We start from the raw sequence: 21,185 nt of genomic DNA on the forward strand, positions 1-21,185 counted from the left end.
GTTTTGTTTAATTAATGTGAGTTAGCGTCATTTCCTAAAGGATCTTGCATACAGGTTTTATCTGGTGCTGTTGTTATGGGCCCGGCATATTATCTCTAGCCCCCAATTACATTTTCTCTACTAGCTGTATCAATAACATTGTATACTTGTTTACCGCCGATTTGACCAACGATCGCCGATCGTTTGTGTGCTGCTTTATTAATCTTTGAGCTGGCGTAATTTCAAAAGGAACTTTGGTACAGGTTTTATCTGGGGCAGTTGTTGTTACTGGTGTATTCTCTCTAGCCACCATTTACCCTTTCTCCACTTGCTGTACAAATATGTTTACTGCCGATTTGACCAACGATCACCTGTTGTTTCGTTTCATAACTCCTTTGTTAATAGTTATTGTGAGCTGGCGTGATTTCCAAAAGAAACTTGGGTACATGATTTATCTGGGACTGTTGTTGCGGGTATATTATATATATATATCCCTCATTTACCTGTGTTCCAATAGCTGTACCAGTATGCTTACTAGTATATCTTTTTGACCAACGGTTTTGTCTAGGAGCTTTAATAACTCAAAACGTGTCAGCTATTACAAAAGGATCGAGTGCAGTTATTTGGAAAAACGTGTAATCATAAAATATGCCATCTCTCTCCAATAACCGTACATGCACAATTGTGTGTTTACCAACCCGATTTATGAAAGGAATTTGGGTGCAGGTTTTGCGACACGTTGTAAGGCCATTTTATCCAACTGTATTTATGAATAATGAAATCAAATAACCTAGAATTCATCCACTCACATACTGAAATAAAACTGTGTAGGCATGGTCCCTAGGTCCCCATCATCGAACAAGGAACTTGTTTACCAAAATGAGTTACAGGCTTGAAAAGCAAAAACAAAAATTATGCTCCCCATATCCTAACCACAATCCGAAGTATGCAAAACATTTCTCTTTTACGGTCTTGTTTTGCCTGCCTTACAGCAAACCACCAGACATCTCGAATACACAGACTCCAGACGGCTCGACTCCCAAAGGAAGCAAATCACAACACCGTGCATGAGTGTTAATTCCCTCTTTTACACGTGTTATATGGGATAGCCGGTAACTGTAAAAGGTGGGGTAAAATAGGTGTCATTGGGCCGGCGATGGGGCACAACTAGGCCAGTTGGTTCTATCGCATAAAGAAAGTATATCAGACCCTTGGACAATTTCCAGCACATTCGCTTGGCAATACGCTTCAACACGTTTAAGCCAGACACGGGTGTTGTAAGAGCTAGACCGTCTATCTGTGAGCCCGTCGCATGGTTTTGTGGTGCCAGTCCCTCTTCAAATTCTCATACACTTCACAAGTAATTATTATTTATGAATAGGTGTTCCTCAAGTTCTTCACCATTGATCCGTGATTGTGTACATTGCAAGTGATGACTATTTCTTAAAAGGCGACACAGACTTCGCCTTACAGTGACTGGCACGGCGAAGTCAGGCTGATCAGAGCGAAGTTTGGGCTAACTTCGCCCGGTCGCGTGAGCCCTGTGTGAGTACTGTGTAACTGCCAAACCGTTTTATTTGTTGTTTTCGAATAGAAAGGGAAGATAACTATGATTTAACAAAACAGCTGTCACTTTTACATGGTCTCATACCACATATACAAAATACAAAAATAAATATGTTTAATGCCAAGACATTAAACATTCTTATTTTAAGATATTTTTCTTCTAAAAAAACAACATTTTATAAATAACATACATAGCATTTGGATGAAAAATGGCCGCAGCTTCTTTATTAAAATATAATAAATGACATGTTTTATGATGAGTAGGCATATATATATTTTCCCGAAAACAACAAATAAAATGGTTTGGCAGTTACACAGTACTCACATTCAAACAGCATTATTTAAAAATTTCGACTTATTTCAGATAGGCCTCCAGTTTCCAGAAAGAGGAGAACTATCGGTACAGCTTCTCGTACGATCACCATGGTGCAGGTTGAATTTGAAACAGGGATTGTTGCTGACCTAGCCACATTTCGAGCAAGTGCTCAACATGGTATGAATAATAACATTTGGGGTTACGTATTAAATCAAATTGAAAGCGATGCCAATGCACAATCGGGTCCACGTGAGTTTTTCATCAAGCAATTTGACTCATTTAGCATGCCAACCAGGTATGTTACGATTGGTTGAAGATGATATTGCTTCACATGTTCACATGGCATTACGCCAAAAAATTTGGGCTCATCAGTACATTAGTTTAACATTGTTGTTGAAAGGCACTGCAGAGTTACAAGAATTTTATTCTGGAGGAACATTATTTGTAAATGATAGTGGGGCTATTGAATCTCAGCCACATGTTAGTAAGGATATCATTCCCACAATAGAAAGGTGGTCTGATGCATTTTTGATTTTTATGCATATTTATATTAATAAATTTCCATCAAAAGCAGCTGAGCTAATACAGTATATGTCAATCATTAGAGATGCAGCTGCCAGGTCGCAAGGCTATGGATGGAGAAATTATGATGAACAGTTTAGGTTATGTCAATCTGTCAAACAGCAGTCTTGGTCAAAATTAAACACTGATCTTTGGCTCAGATTGTTGTTGGTCCCAATGGTTATTTGGGTCAGTTCAACCTTCAGTTTTGAATAGTGGGGTTGGCAGGAGTCGGGGTACTAGAGGCTTATGTTTTGCTTTCAACAGAGGTTATTGCAAATGGAATCCATGTCATTATCAACATGTTTGATTAGTTTGTCATGGGAATCATCCTAAAACAAATTGTAATAGGGGTAAGAATGATTCTTTTCGTACCCAGAGAAACAAGGCCAGTGGTAACCGCGGCCAGATTATGTACTAAGCTGGTGTTGAAAACAGACAATAAATTTAATTTGGGCTTTACACCAATAAATGTTAGTATTCTTTGTGAGGAGTTAAAAAGTTACCCAAATGATGATATTGCTATGCAGTTAATTAAAGGTTTCACATATGGTTTTCATTTACATTACACAGGTCCATGTTTGCCAGTAGAGACTCCAAACTTAAAATCATTGATGGAAAATATTACATTAGCTAAGCAAAAAATTTATAAGGAAGTAAAGATGGGATGAGTAGCTGGGCCATTCATATCTATACCTATTTCTACATTGCGTGTATATCTCTTGGGTTTGGTAGCAAAGAAAACTCCAGGGGAATTTAGGATGATTCACCATTTGTCATATCCAGAACATGCATCTGGTAATGATTTTATTGATCCTTGTTTGTGTTCTGTATCTTATACTAAATTTGACCAAACTGTTAATATAGTACAAAGGTTGGGTAAAGGGGAACTTTTAGCACTGATATTAAATCTGCTTTTAGGCTTTTGCCAATATGGCCTGGTGATTTTGATTTATTAGGTTTCAAACTTGATGGCCTGTATTACTTTGATAAATGTTTACCAATGGGCTGCTCTATTTCTTGTGCTACATTTTTGGAATGGGCTACACGTAGAGTATTGCGTGGTGGTGAAATGATACACTATTTAGATGATTTTTAGTTTGCTGGATCTAGTAGCTCTAGTGACTGTCAATTAGGCCAAAAAAATAAAAATAGGTGTGTTTCCGGTCACCGACCATCCCTAGTTTTACCCCCCAACCCTAAATTTTTTTCTCTCTTAAACTGAAAAAAAAAAAAAAAAAAAAAAAAAAAAGAAATAAAAAAAAGAAGTAAAAATGAAAGAGGACAACATCACCAAACAAGAGTATTTCCTTCCTGGCACATTGTTTACGTACTATTATACGATACATTTTGCACATGTAATTTCCTTCCGGAAAAAATCGAGAAATTATGGAAAAGCTTTTGTAATAGAGTTCCTTCCCCGATTAGCTACCACCGAATAGCTTGGTCGGTCACGGAAGTAACCGAATGTACGAACATAGCCTTGGTACTGGTTATTTCGATTAAATATAATCGTATCAATTCAGCTTAATTCTCGTCTTCACTTAAATCAACAGGTCTTATTATTAATGCATCTCGAATGTTTACATAAAGTATTTAAATTAAGAACAACGAAATTAATACAAAGGGAAGGGTGGGGGGGGGGGACCAAAAAAAAAACCCTACCTACCTACCCTAGTTTTTTGGGGGATGCAATCGGAAACACCTATTTTTTTTTTTTGGCCTTAGCATTAGATGCATTTTTTGCTTTAAGCAGTCGATTAGGTGTTCCTATTGCTAATGAGAAGACTGATCAGGACCACAGCAGGTAATTACTTATCTAGGGCTTGAAATTGATACAGTTAATATGTTGATTAGAATTCCCATGACAAAAGTCTTGGATATTGTAGCTAAACTTTCTGATATGTTAAACAGACAAAAAACCACACTGAGGTTGTTACAGTCATTATTGGGCATTCTCAATTTTGCATGTTGTGCAGTTGTTCCTGGTTGTACTTTTTGTAGACGCTTAATTAATGCTACAATTGGGCTGACGAATCCTTGTCACCATTTAAGAATAACAGCTGAAATGCGTAGTGATTTGATTATGTGGTTAACATTTTTCAAATCATTCAATGGAATTTCTGCATTCCAGGATCAATTTTGGATCACCAGTGAACATGAAAATCTTTATACTGACAGTTCACCTAAAAAAGGACATGGTTTTGGGGCTTATTATAATGGCAGTTGGACCTATGCTGTTTGGCCAAATTTTTGGTTTGAACAAGGTTATGCAGATGATTTAACCATTCAAGAATTTTTTCCTATTTTAATGTCCATTCTTATCTGGGGTGATAGATTACAAAATAAAAACGTTTTATTTCATTCGGATAATCAATCTGTGGTAGCCATTATCAATTCTATGACATCTAAATCACCAAATGTTTTGATATTGTTGAGAATATTTGTACTTCGCTGTTTGAAGTTAAATATACTATTTAAAGCAAAGTATATCCCAGGTAGTGTTAATATTTTAACAGATAGTTTGTCGCGTTTGCAGTTGGACAAATTCAGAAGACTAGCACCGCAGGCAGATTACAAGGAAACTGTATTTCCAACAAAGTTCTGGTCAGTCTTCACAATGAACTTGAAAGATTGTTAGGTGCATCTACATATGAATTGAATTTATTCAGAGCAGTATATTCTTTAGCATTTTTTGGTCTTTTCAGAGTAAGCAAATTGATTTATACCACTTCTCGGGCATACAATAGGCCTTTATTAATTTCAGATATCAAATTAGATACAAACAAAAACATTATTGTAACATTGAGATATTCAAAGACTGATCAACAGGGTAAAGGTATGGTGGTATGTATTCCAAAAATAAAGGAAGTGTAGTTTGTCCTGTTGATAACATGAGAGAATTTCTATTGTTTAGACCAGCCAGGAAAAGCTATTTGTTTGTACATGTATAATGATGGAAAACCTTTAACAAGATATCAATTTAGTACAGTACTGAAGAAGGTAATTACTTCTTTGGGGTTGCCACAGGCTTCTTATAAGTCACATTCTTTTAGAATAGGTGCAGCAACCACATTGGCCATGGTGGAATTTCTCCTGAAATAATTCAAGTCTTAGGGTGTTGAAATCTAATGCGTTAAACAAATACATTCGTTTGTGATTAAATTTGTTATTGCAAAATAAATAGATTTGAATTTTATTACATGTATGCATTATTACAAGTTAATCATTGGTATGGGTTTTTACAGACATCTGGATAGTAGGCTCATGCATCATATATTGGGCATATAGGAGAGCTGTTAGACACATGAGTCTGGATTTGCGACTGGAAGGATTACGGGTAAAGATTACCTGGTTGGGAAGAAGAGGTTTGAAATGGGAAGGAGCGCTTTCAGCAATTAGCCAGTAATTGTCTAAATTTCCTCCACCACAATATTTGATGCTACATGTAGGTGGTAATGATTTAACAGATATTTCCACAGAAGAATTTTGTACACTAGTTGAATGTGATATTCATAATTTGGCCAAGTGGCTTCCAAATTGTACTATAATTTGGTCAGATATCATTCCACGATTATTTTGGAAAGGGGGTAAATCAATATCATCAGTTGAAAAGAAAAGCATAGTGACCTTTCTTTTGACTGCCCAAATTTATTTAGGGATGATGGTGTTCATCTGGATGACATTGGAAATGCTATATTTATTAATACATTGCAGGGTGCTCTGGAAACATTTATCACTTCTAAACAAAATATTTTTGAATTATATATATGTAATAAGATTATCCAGAAATGTGGGGTTGGTGGAGCTGTAGAGACATCTCTGTGTGGCAGGATATGGTGATTAGGCATGCATATACAAGCATTTTTTAATATTGCTTAATGGTCATATGATCTGTTTGCTTTGCCATGGTTTACCCATGCAAGCAGTTTGTCTTCGGTTATCATGTAAACTCATATTAATACTTCCTTTTGCTCTTATATGGTGGTATCCTAGAGAGCGGAACTTGCCATGGTTTACCCATGCAAGCAGTTTGTCTTCGGTTATCATGTATACTCATATTAATGCTTCCTTTTGCTCTTATATGGTGGTATCCTAGAGAGCGTAACTTGCCATGGTTTACCCATGCAAGCAGTTTGTCTTCGGTTATCATGTATACTCATATTAATGCTTCCTTTTGCTCTTATATGGTGGTATCCTAGAGAGCGTAACTTGCCATGGTTTACCCATGCAAGCAGTTTGTCTTCGGTTATCATGTATACTCATATTAATGCTTCCTTTTGCTCTTATATGGTGGTATCCTAGAGAGCGGAACTTGCCATGGTTTACCCTGGGAGTTCTGGTTGGAATGCAAGAATGGTATACTTGATTGGGTTCTACAGTCTTTCATGTATATGTATATGGTATACTCCGCTATGTTTTACACTAGGGAGTAATTAAAGGTGCTGTTGTGTCCAATGCCGTGGTCGATAGATACTTGGTATGAGAGACCTACTTATGCATGTGCATGTTAGAAGAACTGCCCTGCTATGGCTTAAATAATGCTGTTTGAATGTGAGTACTGTGTAACTGCCAAACCGTTTTAGGTTGGACTATACCAATTAAAATCCCATAGGCGACCATGTTAACGTTCGTGTTTAAAAACACTATATGCAATATATCAACCAAACTTTGACCCATAAATATCAGTACTACAACCCCTACCTCAAAGTATTAACTGCAGAAAATGGTACCTTTCATGGCTCATTTTCGGTATAACCAGATGTTTCTGCAACACCCCTAGTTTCGCACAAAATTTGATTGATTGATTGATTTCAACTTATTTTCGTGCTTATATCCAATTAAGGTTCAAGCACGCTGTCCTGGGCACACACCTCAGCTATCTGGGCTGCCTGTCCAGGACAGTGGGTTAGTTGTTAGTTTGTTAGTGGTTAGTGAGAGAGAAGAGGGTGTAGTGGCCTTACACCTACCCATTGAGCCCTTAAGAACTCGCTCTGGGTTGGAGCCGGTACCGAGCTGCGAACCCTGTACCTACCAGCCTGTAGTCCGATGGCTTAACCACTACGCCACCGAGTACTTTTTTTTACAGGTACCCCATACATGTTCCAAGCACAAGGCTACTTGACACGGTGGTACTACATCAAATAAAATTGCATACATTTTTAGCCCAGATGAAACTAATTTTTTTTACAACCAACACACTCACATTTATAACCAATCACAGGACATGTGGTGTTAACTTCTCTATCAAAAGTTCGGTGCACCTCGAACATCGACCCAGCCAGAAATTAATTGGTATAGTGCAACCTTTATTTGTTATTTTCGAATAGAAAGGGAAGATAACTTTGATTTAATAAAACAGCTGTCACTTTTACATGGTCTCATACCACATATACAAAATACAAAAATAAATATGTTTAATGCTAAGACATTAAACTTTCTTATTTGTCAAAATAATAGGAGTCTATTCAGCATGCAATATCTTTTTGGCAACAACCTCAATGACAATTTGTTTTTTTTATCCATGAACTTCAGCATATTGTTGATCATAAAACACATTCATTCATTCATTAAAATAATTGATATTTAAATTTTGAGTCTTTGTCTGCTTATCGTGGAATTGCCCTATATAGTAAGATTGAATAGGTATGTGATAAGAAATATTAGAGTACTGGAGTAATAGTTACCGACATGAGTTGTTTTGTGGATTTGTTTTTAAGAAGAAGAATGTCGGGGGAAACCCCATCTATAACATATACCAAAGGACGAGTGCCAGAAATATTTTCTAGTCACGTCTCTCAGCTGATATTTGTATTAGGTCACTAGAAGTAATGCATGCATTGTTACATGTTACGTGACATCAAGGCTAATTCTTTGATGTTTCCACCTACCCCATTTACTTGCTTATATAACGCACAGCCTCCGTACGCCAGGACGATATGACGCAGGGACATTATGATCCTTTGTATGCGGGGACGATATGACGCGGGGACGTTATGATCCTTTGTATGCGGGGACGATTTGACGCGGGGACGTTATGATCCTTTGTATGCGGGGACGTTATGATCCTTTGTATGCGGGGACGATATGACGCGGGGACGTTATGATCCTTTGTATGCGGGGACGATTTGACGCGGGGACGTTATGATCCTTTGTATGCGGGGACGATATGACGCGGGGACGTTATGATCCTTTGTATGCGGGGACGATATGACGCGGGGACGTTATGATCCTTTGTATGCGGGGACGATATGACGCGGGGACGTTATGATCCTTTGTATGCGGGGACGATTTGACGCGGGGACGTTATGATCCTTTGTATGCGGGGACGATATGACGCGGGGACGTTATGATCCTTTGTATGCGGGGACGATTTGATGTGGGGACGTTATGATCCTTTGTATGCGGGGACGTTATGATCCTTTGTATGCGGGGACATTATGATCCTTTGTATGCGGGGACAATTTGACGTGGGGACGTTATGATCCTTTGTATGCGGGGACGATTTGACGTGGGGACGTTATGATCCTTTGTATGCGGGGACTATTTGACGTGGGGACGTTATGATCCTTTGTATGCGGGGACGATATGACGTGGGGACGTTATGATCCTTTGTATGCGGCGACGATTTGACGCGGAGACATTATGATCCTTTGTATGCGGGGACGATTTGACGCGGGGATGTTATGATCCTTGGTATGCGGGGACATTATGATCCTTTGTATGCGGGGACGTTATGATCCTTTGTATACAATACCCAATTCAGATGTCACTGTCTGTTCAAAATTACTTTAAAAAATTTTTTTTATTAAATAGTCCGATCCTCTCTTCTTTCTCTTATTTATTTTTGGACTGCATGTCCTTCTAAAATGCTCCAAATTATATAAATATTCGGCCGAGCAGTCAATTCTTTTTATTTTTTCAACTCTATTATCAGTTCCAACATCAACGCGGACATTCTCAAATTGTATCAGTGTGGGTGAACATCGGTACGAGAAATGAAATCTGGATGTAAATTTATCTAGTGGGCACTTCTTAAATGCGGATTCATGAAATTGCTTTGTAATTGCACAAGTGCGCATGAACATCGGTACAATTTCGTACAAGAAAACGAAACGCGGAAGTAAATTCATCTAGTGGACGCTGCTTAAACGCGGAATGACTATAATTGCTTTCAATTGCACAAGTGCGCACGAACATCGATGCAATTCCTTACGAGAAAATAAAACGTGGAAGTCCGGAATACATTGCTTGGTTTACGTTCGGAAATGAAACTACTGTTCGTTGAATGTTTTGTCGAAAACGAAACACAGTTCTCGACTTTTCTTACATGTGGTAACCTCCCGGTAACCTGAACGACCGTTCTCGACTTATTTCGATGCCTGTAGCTGTCTCAGAAGATCAGCATAGTAGGCCCAGGTGATAGTGTGACCCTTGTCTAGGTAGTCCACCAACAGCACTCCTTCTGCATCCCAGAAAATGGAGGCCATCACCTTGCCTGCAGACATAACAGTCTTGGCTTTCTTAGGAGGCGGAGAACCTGGGTGTTTCCACTGCTTCAATTGTTGCTTCATCTCTGGTTGGAAGTGATGGACCTAGGTCTTATCCATAGTCACAAATCGTCGAAGAAAAATGGCAAGATTTTCCCTTGACATGTTGAGCCAAGTCCGTTTCAGATCAGGTCCAAGGAGCTTTGGGACTCAACATGCTGACACCTTGGACATTTTAAGTTCGTTGTGGATGACTTTCATTGATGCGTTCCTGGGATACCCAACTCAGTGGCAATGTAACGCTCCGTTACTCATCTGTCTGCCATGATGATGTCATGAATCTTGGCAATGGTCTCCTGTGGTGACAGTGACTGGCCTTCCCGGATGGGGGTCGTCTTCCAGACTCTCCCTGCCACGTTTGAATTCAGCAGCCCACTTCTTCACCATGTTGTATGAAGGGGCATCCTCCATAAATTTGGAATTTTTTACTCCAAAATTGGGAATAAAAAACGACATAGCTTTGGAGGAATGGTGGGGAATTGTGTCGATTATAACGAATATTTTTCGGTACGGTAAATCGGTATTGACATCATACCGATATCGAATGGTATATACAGTATACTGTCCAGCTCAACCTTCTGAACGTTTGTTGTTAATCTTCAGATCCTCAAGTGGTAAGTGCATGGTAAAGTGCTCGCCTGATGTTCAGTCAGTTTAGGATCGATTCCTGTCGGTGGCCCCATAGGGCTGTTTCTTATTCCAGTCAGTGCTCCACGGCTGGTGTAACAAAAGCCATGGTATGTACTATCTTGTCTGTGGAATGGTGCATATAAAAGATCCCTTGCTACTAATCGAAAAGAGTAGCCCATGAAGTGGCGACAGTGGGTTTCCCCCCCTCTATATATGTGTGGTCCTTAACCATATGTCTGTTGCCATATAATCATAAATAAAATGTGTTGAGTGCATCGTTAAATAAAATATTTCCTTCCTTCCTTCCGGTTCTCAAGTTATGCAGTTGGACAGAATCGATGTCGATCCCGAAACCGTCCCATATTACAAGATGGATGCCGTGCCTAGAGGTAACAGCTGTTCTATATTTCATCACCCATCGATGTTTGGCAATATTTTACAATACTCACAACCCATAAATTAAGTTTAAAAAAAAGACAAACGAAAAAAGAAAAGGTTTTAATGTCCCCAGAAACAAAAGCAAAGCAGGCTTCTGAGAATTGAAAGAAAATCTGCCTGACTAGTTTAGTACAAAAGGGCAATTCTTTTGCCCATGTTGCCCCCTTGCGTGAACCCTGGTGACCCATTTATCAGTTACTCAGAAATAAATCCAGGTAACCCATTATATCCAAGTAAATGGTGCTCCAGATTTTGCGTCAACAAAAAATAGATTATGAAAAAAAAAAATTGATTTGCAAGAGTAATGCGTGAACGAAATAACCATTCTCGCAATTTTCAAAGACCTGCAAAAGTCAAGGTGAGGGTTGTGGACGTAAAACTTTATTTAAACGGGTGTTTTTCTCTCATGTAACATTGCATTTCCTCACATTTTAATCGACCTTTCCTCCAAAATGTGTCAGATGGCACAGATTTTAACCTAGGAATTCGAGAATTTCCAGGACACCTCTAGATTTCCTCTTTTTTACAGTTCACCAATTCCCACTCCTGTTTAAACTTAGTTTCAATGCAAGAAACTTCTGCAGACCCACTAGGCATAACATTGTTATGGTACCTCACAACCACCAACCCCCAATCGATGCACAATCGATCTAGGATCGATTCCCGCCAACCAGTGCTCCACAACTGGTGTAACAAAGGCTGTGGTATGTACTATCCTGTCTGTGGGAATGGAGCATATAAAAGATCCCTTGCTGCAAATTGAAAAGAGTAGCCATTAAAGTGACGACAGCTAGTTTGCTCTCTCAATATCTGTGTGGTCCTTAACCATATGTCGAGTTTTAGTCTATTTTTAGAGGGTATTTCACCATTTTAAAGTCGCAAACTCATGTTTCACTCAATTGTAACTTTATCCAAATGCGTTACAGGTTTGTAAATTAACTAAACGTAGTGTAAATTTTCACGAGTTGAAACAAAGTGTGTCCCTTTAATGAGTGTTCAAATTTTCTTTGTGTAATAATTAACAGATATTTTTATTTATGTGATATATCTGTGGTATTTTCTTTATTTCAGGAATATGTTTAATAATTAACAACAGAGACTTTCATCAGGATCAAAATGATCCACATTCAAAGGCGATGCCTTCAAGGAAGGGAACTGATGTTGATGCAAGTATGTTATTTTATTACTACAACCAGCCTCGGTGGTGCAGTGGTTAAGCCAATGGACTACAGGCTGGTAGGTACAGGGTTCACAGCCCAGTACCAGTTCCAACCCAGAGTTCTTAAGGGCTCAGTGGATAGGTGTAAGGTAACTACACCCTCTTTTCTCTCACTAACCACAAACCAACTAACAGCTAACCCACTGTCTTGGACAGACATCCCAGATAGCTGAGGTGTGTGCTTAGGACAGCGTGGTTGAACCTTGATTGGATGTAAGCACGGAAATAAGTTGAAATGAATGAATTATTACTATATATATGTGTAGTCCATTATCAAGACTTGGGCTGTCACAGAAAAGATCAAGTGGGGTCGTATGTAATGTTCAACAAATAAATTGAATGTATTAAAGATTGTGACGATTCCCGCTTTCGGCAAATTATGGGGGAAAAAAACTAACCACAAAATGGGAATTCCCTCTATTCCGTGGATTAAAATTTCCGGAATAAAGAGTTTGATTGTTATTTCATAGTATTTTATTTCAATGAAATAATTATACACTTGGAATTCTAAAATTGAATATGATAATTTTCTACGTTCTGCCACTGTGAAATACAGAACTTTACACATGTATTTAGGAACGGTTTCGTTCTAATGTGCTACGCTATCTTCCAGTGAGTTTTCTGCTTCCTGTTCCGGTCACATGTCTGAAACTTCCTTCTTTCCCCTTTGTTTGTATAGCCCGGCCCAAAATTACCAAATGTTTGACTTCATAGCCGATGATTAATAAATCAATGTGCTCTAGTGGTGCCATTAAACAAAACAAACTAACTTTTTATGTGGAATAGTTGGAAGATTGGGATTGGCTGTTGGGATATTCGGACCAGTTTACTGACATACCTGAAGGGTGGGGGGATGTCATTTGTTTGAGGTCAGGCTAACTATTCATAAAAGAGAAAATGATCGACGTTTTTTACATTTTTGCTTTTAGAAAAACTACAAGACACATTTCAGAGACTGCAGTTCATCGTGAAATGTTACACGGACCTGACTGATACAGATATGGCTCGTCTCGCATCTAAAGTCTCTCTGGAAGACCATTCAGCATTCGACTGTTTTGTCTGTTGTATTTTATCTCACGGAGCAGAAGGAAAGCTCTACGGCAGTAATGGTCGACTGCTCAGCATCACAGACCTCACGGGTCCGTTCAAATCGCAGACATGTCCATCCCTGGCAGGAAAACCAAAGCTGTTTTTCATTCAGGCTTGTCAAGGGAGAGAGAAGCAACATGGTACGTACTTTACGAAATATTTCTCTGTGAACATTTTGTTTTTAAAAATTTTGATTACTGACAGTTTCTAATCAATTCAGGGCCAGGGTTTACAACACTTGGGACAGGTAATTTGTAATCTGTCGTAGGTAGAGCTAGGCGGTATACCATGTATACCGTTCGGTATCAGTATCATGTCAATACTGATTTACCGTACCAAGCAAATTTCAAAATACCAAAATTTCAGTATTGAAAAATGTTTCCCGCCATTTAGTAAAGCACTAAAAATATATCTGATGAACGCAAAATGGGTTCGGTATAAATAAAATAAGAGCCCTGTGTATGGAATTTAAATGTATGTTGATGAAATTAGCGGGTGAGCCTTAACTCAGGCATGCATTTAAAGCAGAGTATGGCAAAAATACTGCTCACTATTGGTATTGGTATTGTGACAATACCAAATACCGTACCGATACAGAGGTAAATCACCCCCAAAATACCAATACCGATACCGAACCTCAAATTTCAGTACCGCCCAGCTCTAGTCGTAGCCTCTTAGTTATTCTCCAAGTTCGAAAAATATACACTGGTCCTTGGTTCTGGCTAGTGAATGTTTGGTCTGGGCTAGTGAAAACATTCATCTGTATTACGTGTATTACTATAAACATTTCCATACACTAGCTTACCTTTTATATGACGCCCAATAGCCAATATGTAGATTTGCAGGGCTCAAACTTAAGAATTGGTCTCTCACAGCAGTATAAAAACAAAATTGCCGTGGGTGAAACGGCCCACCGATGGCAATTTAAAGCCTGGCCAGGACAACTGAAAAATAAGACTGAAAGGTTATTTTGCTGCATGTAGACATATTTTAAATGTACTAATGTTATTTACTGCAATGTTTGAGATTAACAGTATCGCGATATCCCGGGGATACCAGAATTTAATTTTGGACACCAGACTTCAATAACCCAGTATGCCACCGGGATACCATATTATTTAGTTGGTTTTTTCAATCCTGCGTTTTTATTTTTCAATTCTGTTTGATTGTGAATTTCACGAATTCCGTGATTTCGATTGCGGCATAGCAATAGACTGGGAATGAGAACAATGTCGTCCAAGTTTGTTACGATGTTATTTATGAATTTCATTTAAGTGGCATACTAAATTCTCAGGTGGGATACCAGATTTTGAAATGTTAGTATTCAACTGTGGGATACTGCCCAAAATTTTAAATCCGAAATACTGTACTGGCAGCTAATGTAAAAAATTTGCCATCATTGAGGAGCTTTACCGATGGCACTTTTGTGCTGTCGGTGATGTTCCTGACCTACAGCAATTTATATCTCAAGGACAGCAATTGTTGTCGGTGCCATTGTTATGTTCGAGTCCTGTTTTTGTTCTGGGGTGTCGTTAAACATTCATTTCATTCATTCATTCATTTCATTGTATTACTATAATACATGTAAGCACTAACCAAAGTTTGTGTGAGGGCCAGTGACTTTCTCAAACATTTGTCAAACACTGAAATGTGATGCCCGATCCTCACAGGTCAAGAAATACAGACAGACAGTGCATACGAACTTGTCGACTTAGAGGGGCGAGGCGTAGCCCAGTGGTACAGGGCTCGCTTGAAGCGCGATCAGTTTGGGATCGATCCCCATCAGTGGGCCCATTGCGCTATTTCTGGTTACGACTGGTACATCAAAGGCCGTGGTATGTGCTGTCCTGTCTATGGGATGGTGCATATAAAAGATCCCTTGCTGCCAATCGAAAAGAGTAGCCCATGAAGTGGCGACAGCAGGTTTCCTCTCTCAATATCTGTGTGGTCCTTAACCATATGTCTGACGCCATATAAACGTAAATAAAATGTGTTGAGTGTGTCATTAAATAAAACATTTCTTTCTTTTTTCACTGTAGACGCACCACCACTGATGCAAGGAATTCCAAACGACGCTGATTTTCTGTTCGAATACGTCACTGTGATAGGGTCTGTGTCGCACGGATCCTGGTACATCTCCAAGCTGACAGAGATGCTGAACAAATATGCTAAGAAGTAAGCTATCAGTTACAGCGACAGACCCTAGTTTTTAAACACTCCCAACATATTTTTCAATTTTAAAGCCGTTTTTGGATTATTTAAATTAGAAGTACATACATTTTATCATTTAGAATATTCATTTTCGTACACCTGAAGTGGTTCTGGTCATCCAGGTTTTTGTAATGCCTCAAAATGCATTTTTTCATCATTCTAAAAATGCACGTTAGTCTGAGAAATAATGGTTATCAAACCATGCTCTAGTTGCTTTGAGATGGTATTTGCCCATTTAAACATGGCAGGTTTTAGCGTCTCTCCACTGTAACCTTATCCAGATGTGCTGGATGTTGTACATTAATTAACTTAGTGTCCATTTTCTTGGGCTGAAACTAGGGTCTGTACCTTTAATCACTTAATTGTGAATTCTCCAATTTAAAGGAACTGTCCCTGAGTTTGCAGGACGTATTAAAGGCACTGTCCTGAGTTTGCAGTCATTATAAGATGTTTCCGTCTAACAGAACCTTTCCCAACTCCGACGAAAACAACACATTTAATAGATTTTCTTGTTTCAAATACCATTGTCTGTATATTCAATGTGTTTGCAATTGTGTGTTCATGTTTGTATCAGTCATTTTTCATTTTAATTCGTAATATATATGTTTATAATCAGTAGACGTACAAAAGTATTGAGTAAAAAGTAAAATCGGATTTAATCTGGTTGGGGCTACTACAAACATTAGGATGACAACCAACACATTGTTTATATAGATTTTTAATATGTAATTTTAGTGGTCATAAAGCATGTGATAGTCGTGAACCTGTTACGGTGGAAGCAAACTCAGGGTAGATCAGGGCCCGTGCTTATGAAACGTTTAGAGTTCAGACTCAATCTCAAATGACGTCACATGCATACAATTTGTATGGCGTTACCATGACATTCATGTCTCAGACTCTTAATAGAGTCTCGAGTCTAGACTCTATAAACGTTTTATAAGCACCAGGCCAGAACTAGTTCTGGGTGAGCAAAACGTTTCAGCTAATTGTGTAATAAACTTAAAAAATTGCAGAAATCAACAGTTATTTTCTTTAAAAAAAAGTCAATTATTACATTCAATGTTTCTCGCCAAATTAAAATAAAATTCGCCGGCTGCTTTCAAAGTTCGCATGTTGGTAAATTTGGTGAATGCCAGAGCTAGGCCTGGTAGGTTCATTATTAGCTTATGTGATGATTCGCTGTCTGGCAACTTTTCACATTTTCTACTTACATCTCACGTTCCACTAGGCAGGTTTCAACCAAACTTGGTCCAGATGATCCTCTCGTGGCCCTGACCAAACGTTGTTATTTTTCGGGTCAATTCAAAATCCAAGACGGGGAATAGTTTTTTATTTTGTGCAAGAATATATACCACGAGACCACGTACTGGTCGAGTGGTATGTTCTTTTGCAAAATAAACGAGTGCAATAAATAGGAAGCAAAAACCACGTATGTGAAGTTCTGTATATATTACATACCTTCTTTTATATTTTACAAAAATGGTTTTTAATTTAATGTTATAACAACACTGTTAAATCTATGATCAAAACTCCTTTCATGGATTTACTTAACGTTAAGAATCATACTCTGCGGCAGCCTTGTGTAATGTTTCAAATACGATGTGACGTCATTTGTAAATCATATATGACCAGTAAATAAAAGGCGCTAACTGCAGTAACAAGAAAAAGGGAATTCCTCATTTAAAAGTTCCGGTCCATATCGCACATATATGCAATACAAAATATATTTATCACACGGTTTCAAAATGTCTTTATCACTATAGTAAGATTGAATAGGTATATAATAAAAAAATTAACTCATCCATAAGAATATTTACACACAAAAATTTATCAAGAGAGTTGGCACTTTTTGCAACCCCAGGCCTCTGAAATTTGCGAGAACAATCGTTTCGTTCGCGCAAATCTAGTTTTGCGTCACCCATTTTTTTTCTCGCATATTAAATTCAGGACATTATTTACATCGTCATGGTGGGTTATACAGAAATGAAATGGGTTACCTGAATTTTTGCTGTTGTTTTTTGTGTAACCCATAAATGGTTTACGCCAATTTAAAATTTTTAGAGGACTGAATATATTTTTGTTCATATTTGAATTTTCTTTGTTCAGGGAAGACATTTTGAGTCTGCTGCTGTTGGTGAATAACGAAGTGGGTAAGGCCAATGCAGTGATGGACGGTGGCCGGTACAAACAGTCGCCAGCACCCCTCTACACGCTGCGGAAAAGGTTGATTTTCAGATGAAAGGACATTCATGGTTTGCTAGAATATACACACTTCCAGTGTTCGAGATTAACGGTATCCCGATATCCCGGGGATACCAGAATTTAATTTTGGATACCAGACTTCCAGAATCCAGTATCCCACCAGGATGCCATATAATACTAAATTTTCAGGTGGGATACCAGATTTTGAAATGTTAGTATCCAATTGGGATACTGGCCAAAAATATTTATCTCGAACACTGACTTCAGACAGCATAGATACTAGCATTGTGAAATGTGGAAAGGACGTATTGTGGAACATCTGAAGATATTATTATTATATTATCTAAAGATGCGTGAAAATTATAGTGGTACTAAACATCACAAGTTTTTAACAGTGAAAGTAATATTTGTTTAAAAACATCTCGGCACATTTTAAACTACGGCTATTTGGTGTCTAACATATTATAAAAGCTTTCTTTTAGCTATGTGTTTATAATTACAAACTTTCCGAATTTATATGATTTACTGTATTCTGATTGGCTGACGTCACTAGAAAACCAAGCGTTATCCTTCCATAAAGCTCATAAAAATACGTCATCACGGAAGACCAAGATCGTTTGGAACTATTTTTAACTGGATGGGCGAGAAGCCCAATGACCCAGTTCGGTGATCGTTTTAAAAATAGAACAAGGAAGTGACCTGTTTTCTCGATTAAAAAAATAAGGGAAACTGGATGAGATATTCATGTTATAAATTACAAAAAATTACAATATATTTTTTATTTGTTTTTATTCTGTTAAAAAAAAAACCCAAAACATCCAATAGTATGTATACATGTATTCCTACGCTTATTTACAGAACATGGTTGACGGTAAGAACGAAAGAAATTATTTTTTAGTGTTTTAAGGTACACTTCTTGTACCATTTGTGACTTTTATACATCGATAAATTCCTAAAAAATGAGAAACAATTCTTATATATGTTTTATGTTATATGTTTTGTGTTTATGTTTTAAGTTATATGTTTTCATATGCTAGGGTGTGTGTTGCTCGGTTATGTGTGTGTGTGTGTGGGGGGGGGGGGGGGGGGCTTATCTAGCAGTAATTCCCTCTTTTATGTAGGTTACTAGCATGCTCGCTCCTTTATTGTGTTTTCATATTTTTTAATCCATATTTTAAACATATTTTAGATTTTTAATAAAAACAACTTATGTAATTCAACAGGGCAGGTGGTTAGGGTTTTTTGGGACCATAGGGCGTAGGCGGTTTGGCCTTAGGTTCTGCCCCTGCCACTTGAAAGTCAAGGTACAATGTTTTAATCACAAAATGTTCTTCAAAAACATACAGGTGCATTAATAATATTCAAACAAAACAATTTCAATAGCAATTTTGCGTGCGTAAGGCTTTCACATGCTCATATACCACGTAGGTGCCCAAAGTGTGGTTCAGCTATAGAGTTTATTTCATTGAAATTATAATCTATTCAAACACCGACAGTTACTGCCTGCAAGCTCTTTTTGGCATTCACATCGGCTAATTCATTGCCGGCTATTCCAACGTGCGTAGGGACCCATTCCAAAATGAGCTCAATATTCTTGGCAACAATTTTATTATAATTTTTTTTTTATATTTCGGGTCTGACACTATAGCCTCTATTAGAAACATACTTATCTGCCCTTTTTTTGTCATCGTGCTAAGGGGTCCCAATTAGCCACTAAATTATTTCCGGCGAGTTGCGCTCCAGTCGCTTGCAACAAAGGCCCTTTGTTACTAATGAATTGTGGAGCAGTTGTCGACTTGTTCTTTTAATTTTTGACGTTAATAAAGTTTTCTATTACTATTACTGTTCGTTAGATTGTGTGCAATCTCCTTCTTTTACAGAAAAGAAAATGTACAATATGTTTTGTGCTCAACAAAAACACTTACGAACACGTTAAAACGGCACCTTAATAAAGTAATATGCATGTTTGTGTATATATCACTGTATACGAATGGAAGTACATTAATTTGACTAAATGATTAGCTGCAATTTTCTGTACTGCTAGCTGCATTATTAACTACGACCTACGCAGTAGTTAATAATGAAACTAATGATACAGAAATTCACTTCCTCGACTAAAGATGAGGTTTCTACTGTCTTGACTCGCAAACAAATCGGAACAGTGTCATTGTCAGTGTAACGGACACAATTTCATGTGCAATTTAAAATTTAATAGTTACGATCGACTATCTACCTGCAATTATTAATATTATGCACAACCATTAAGCATTCCATGGTGTGTGTGTGTGTGTGTGTGTGTGTGTGTGTGTGTGTGGTGTAATATATATATATATATATATATATATAATCAGTGTTCTCGCTGCTCCATTTAAGTGGGGCGGCCCGCCCTGCTATTGTATTTTGCCGCCCTCCTTTCACGTTCTCCGCCCTCCTTTATTTTTCTGCGCCCCTCTTTATTTTCCAACACTCTACTATATTTTCCAGCACCGATCTCCGCTATTTCCAAATGCACACTTTTTTCGACACATAAAAAAAACAACGATCAGTCTGCCTACTGGACATCAAAGGAAACAAGCCGCGTTGTGTACGAAAAAGCAACTGACGAAACATTTACGACAGTTACCGTAACGTAATTTAATAGTATTTTCAACAGCCTCTATTTTGTCCCATACCTGTATCCATTTGTATGTTTAATACAAACAATAAACGTTATATTTTATTTAAGCAATGAAAACTTTTTTCTTTTTTTTATGGATTCGGCAATCTCAGACTGAAAACCCCCCACTTATTTGGTGCCAAATTTGTCAAATTTGTCACGTGATCAGAACGGTCTCTGTCTTGTTTCCACTAACTGTCTGATATTTTATCCTCAGTTATAGATACAATTGATTGTAACTGACGATTTTTACTTTCTGTCATTCTGTTTATTCAGCAGTTCTTATAACATATTGTAAACTTTTTTCTTTTCTTTTTTTTTTTTTTGGGGGGGGGGGGGGATATCACCGCTTATAAAATCAATGAAAGTGGTAGTGTTGAGCATTAAAATAATTCATCTTGGGTGCCAGATAATATATACACCGCCACTACAAAAACGAAACTTTTTATCAGTTGGCGATACTATTTTATCACAGCGATCGATTCATTCAATGAAGATGAGAATAACAAAAAAATTATTTCAACATTAGGGAATCACACAAACGTTGTTTTTTTTTTCGTATATCTTGAAATCTTTATTAAAATAATAATATTAAAACTTTGATCGGTTCAGCAAAACCGGAACTGCCAGTGAATATCAGACTGATAACATCTTCGGTTCAATTAAAAAACGAGTCTGCTTGTATTTCGTATAAACTTTTTGTAATCAAAATAAGGAGTATGTCTTTCCACAAAGTCTATCAACACACAACATGGTAACCACCAAGCT

At 37.8% G+C, this 21,185-nt stretch overlaps 1 protein-coding gene across 1 annotated transcript in view; it reads left to right on the forward strand.

The window, feature by feature from the left end:
- The window catches only part of LOC121387437 (caspase-8-like), a 109,971-nt gene extending 91,613 nt beyond the window's left edge, over nucleotides 1-18,358 (forward strand). Inside the window, exons 5-7 of the mRNA XM_041518553.1 lie at nucleotides 13,189-13,488; nucleotides 15,388-15,523; nucleotides 17,666-18,358. Of these exons, the coding sequence (XP_041374487.1) occupies nucleotides 13,189-13,488; nucleotides 15,388-15,523; nucleotides 17,666-17,798 (569 nt within the window). The 3' untranslated portion in view covers nucleotides 17,799-18,358. The remainder of the gene's footprint in view (nucleotides 1-13,188; nucleotides 13,489-15,387; nucleotides 15,524-17,665) is intronic.
- Nucleotides 18,359-21,185: the final 2,827 nt, after the last annotated feature.

The sequence above is a fragment of the Gigantopelta aegis genome, chromosome 13 (genome assembly GCF_016097555.1).
Source record: "Gigantopelta aegis isolate Gae_Host chromosome 13, Gae_host_genome, whole genome shotgun sequence".
In the NCBI taxonomy this organism is placed as follows: domain Eukaryota; kingdom Metazoa; phylum Mollusca; class Gastropoda; order Neomphalida; family Peltospiridae; genus Gigantopelta; species Gigantopelta aegis.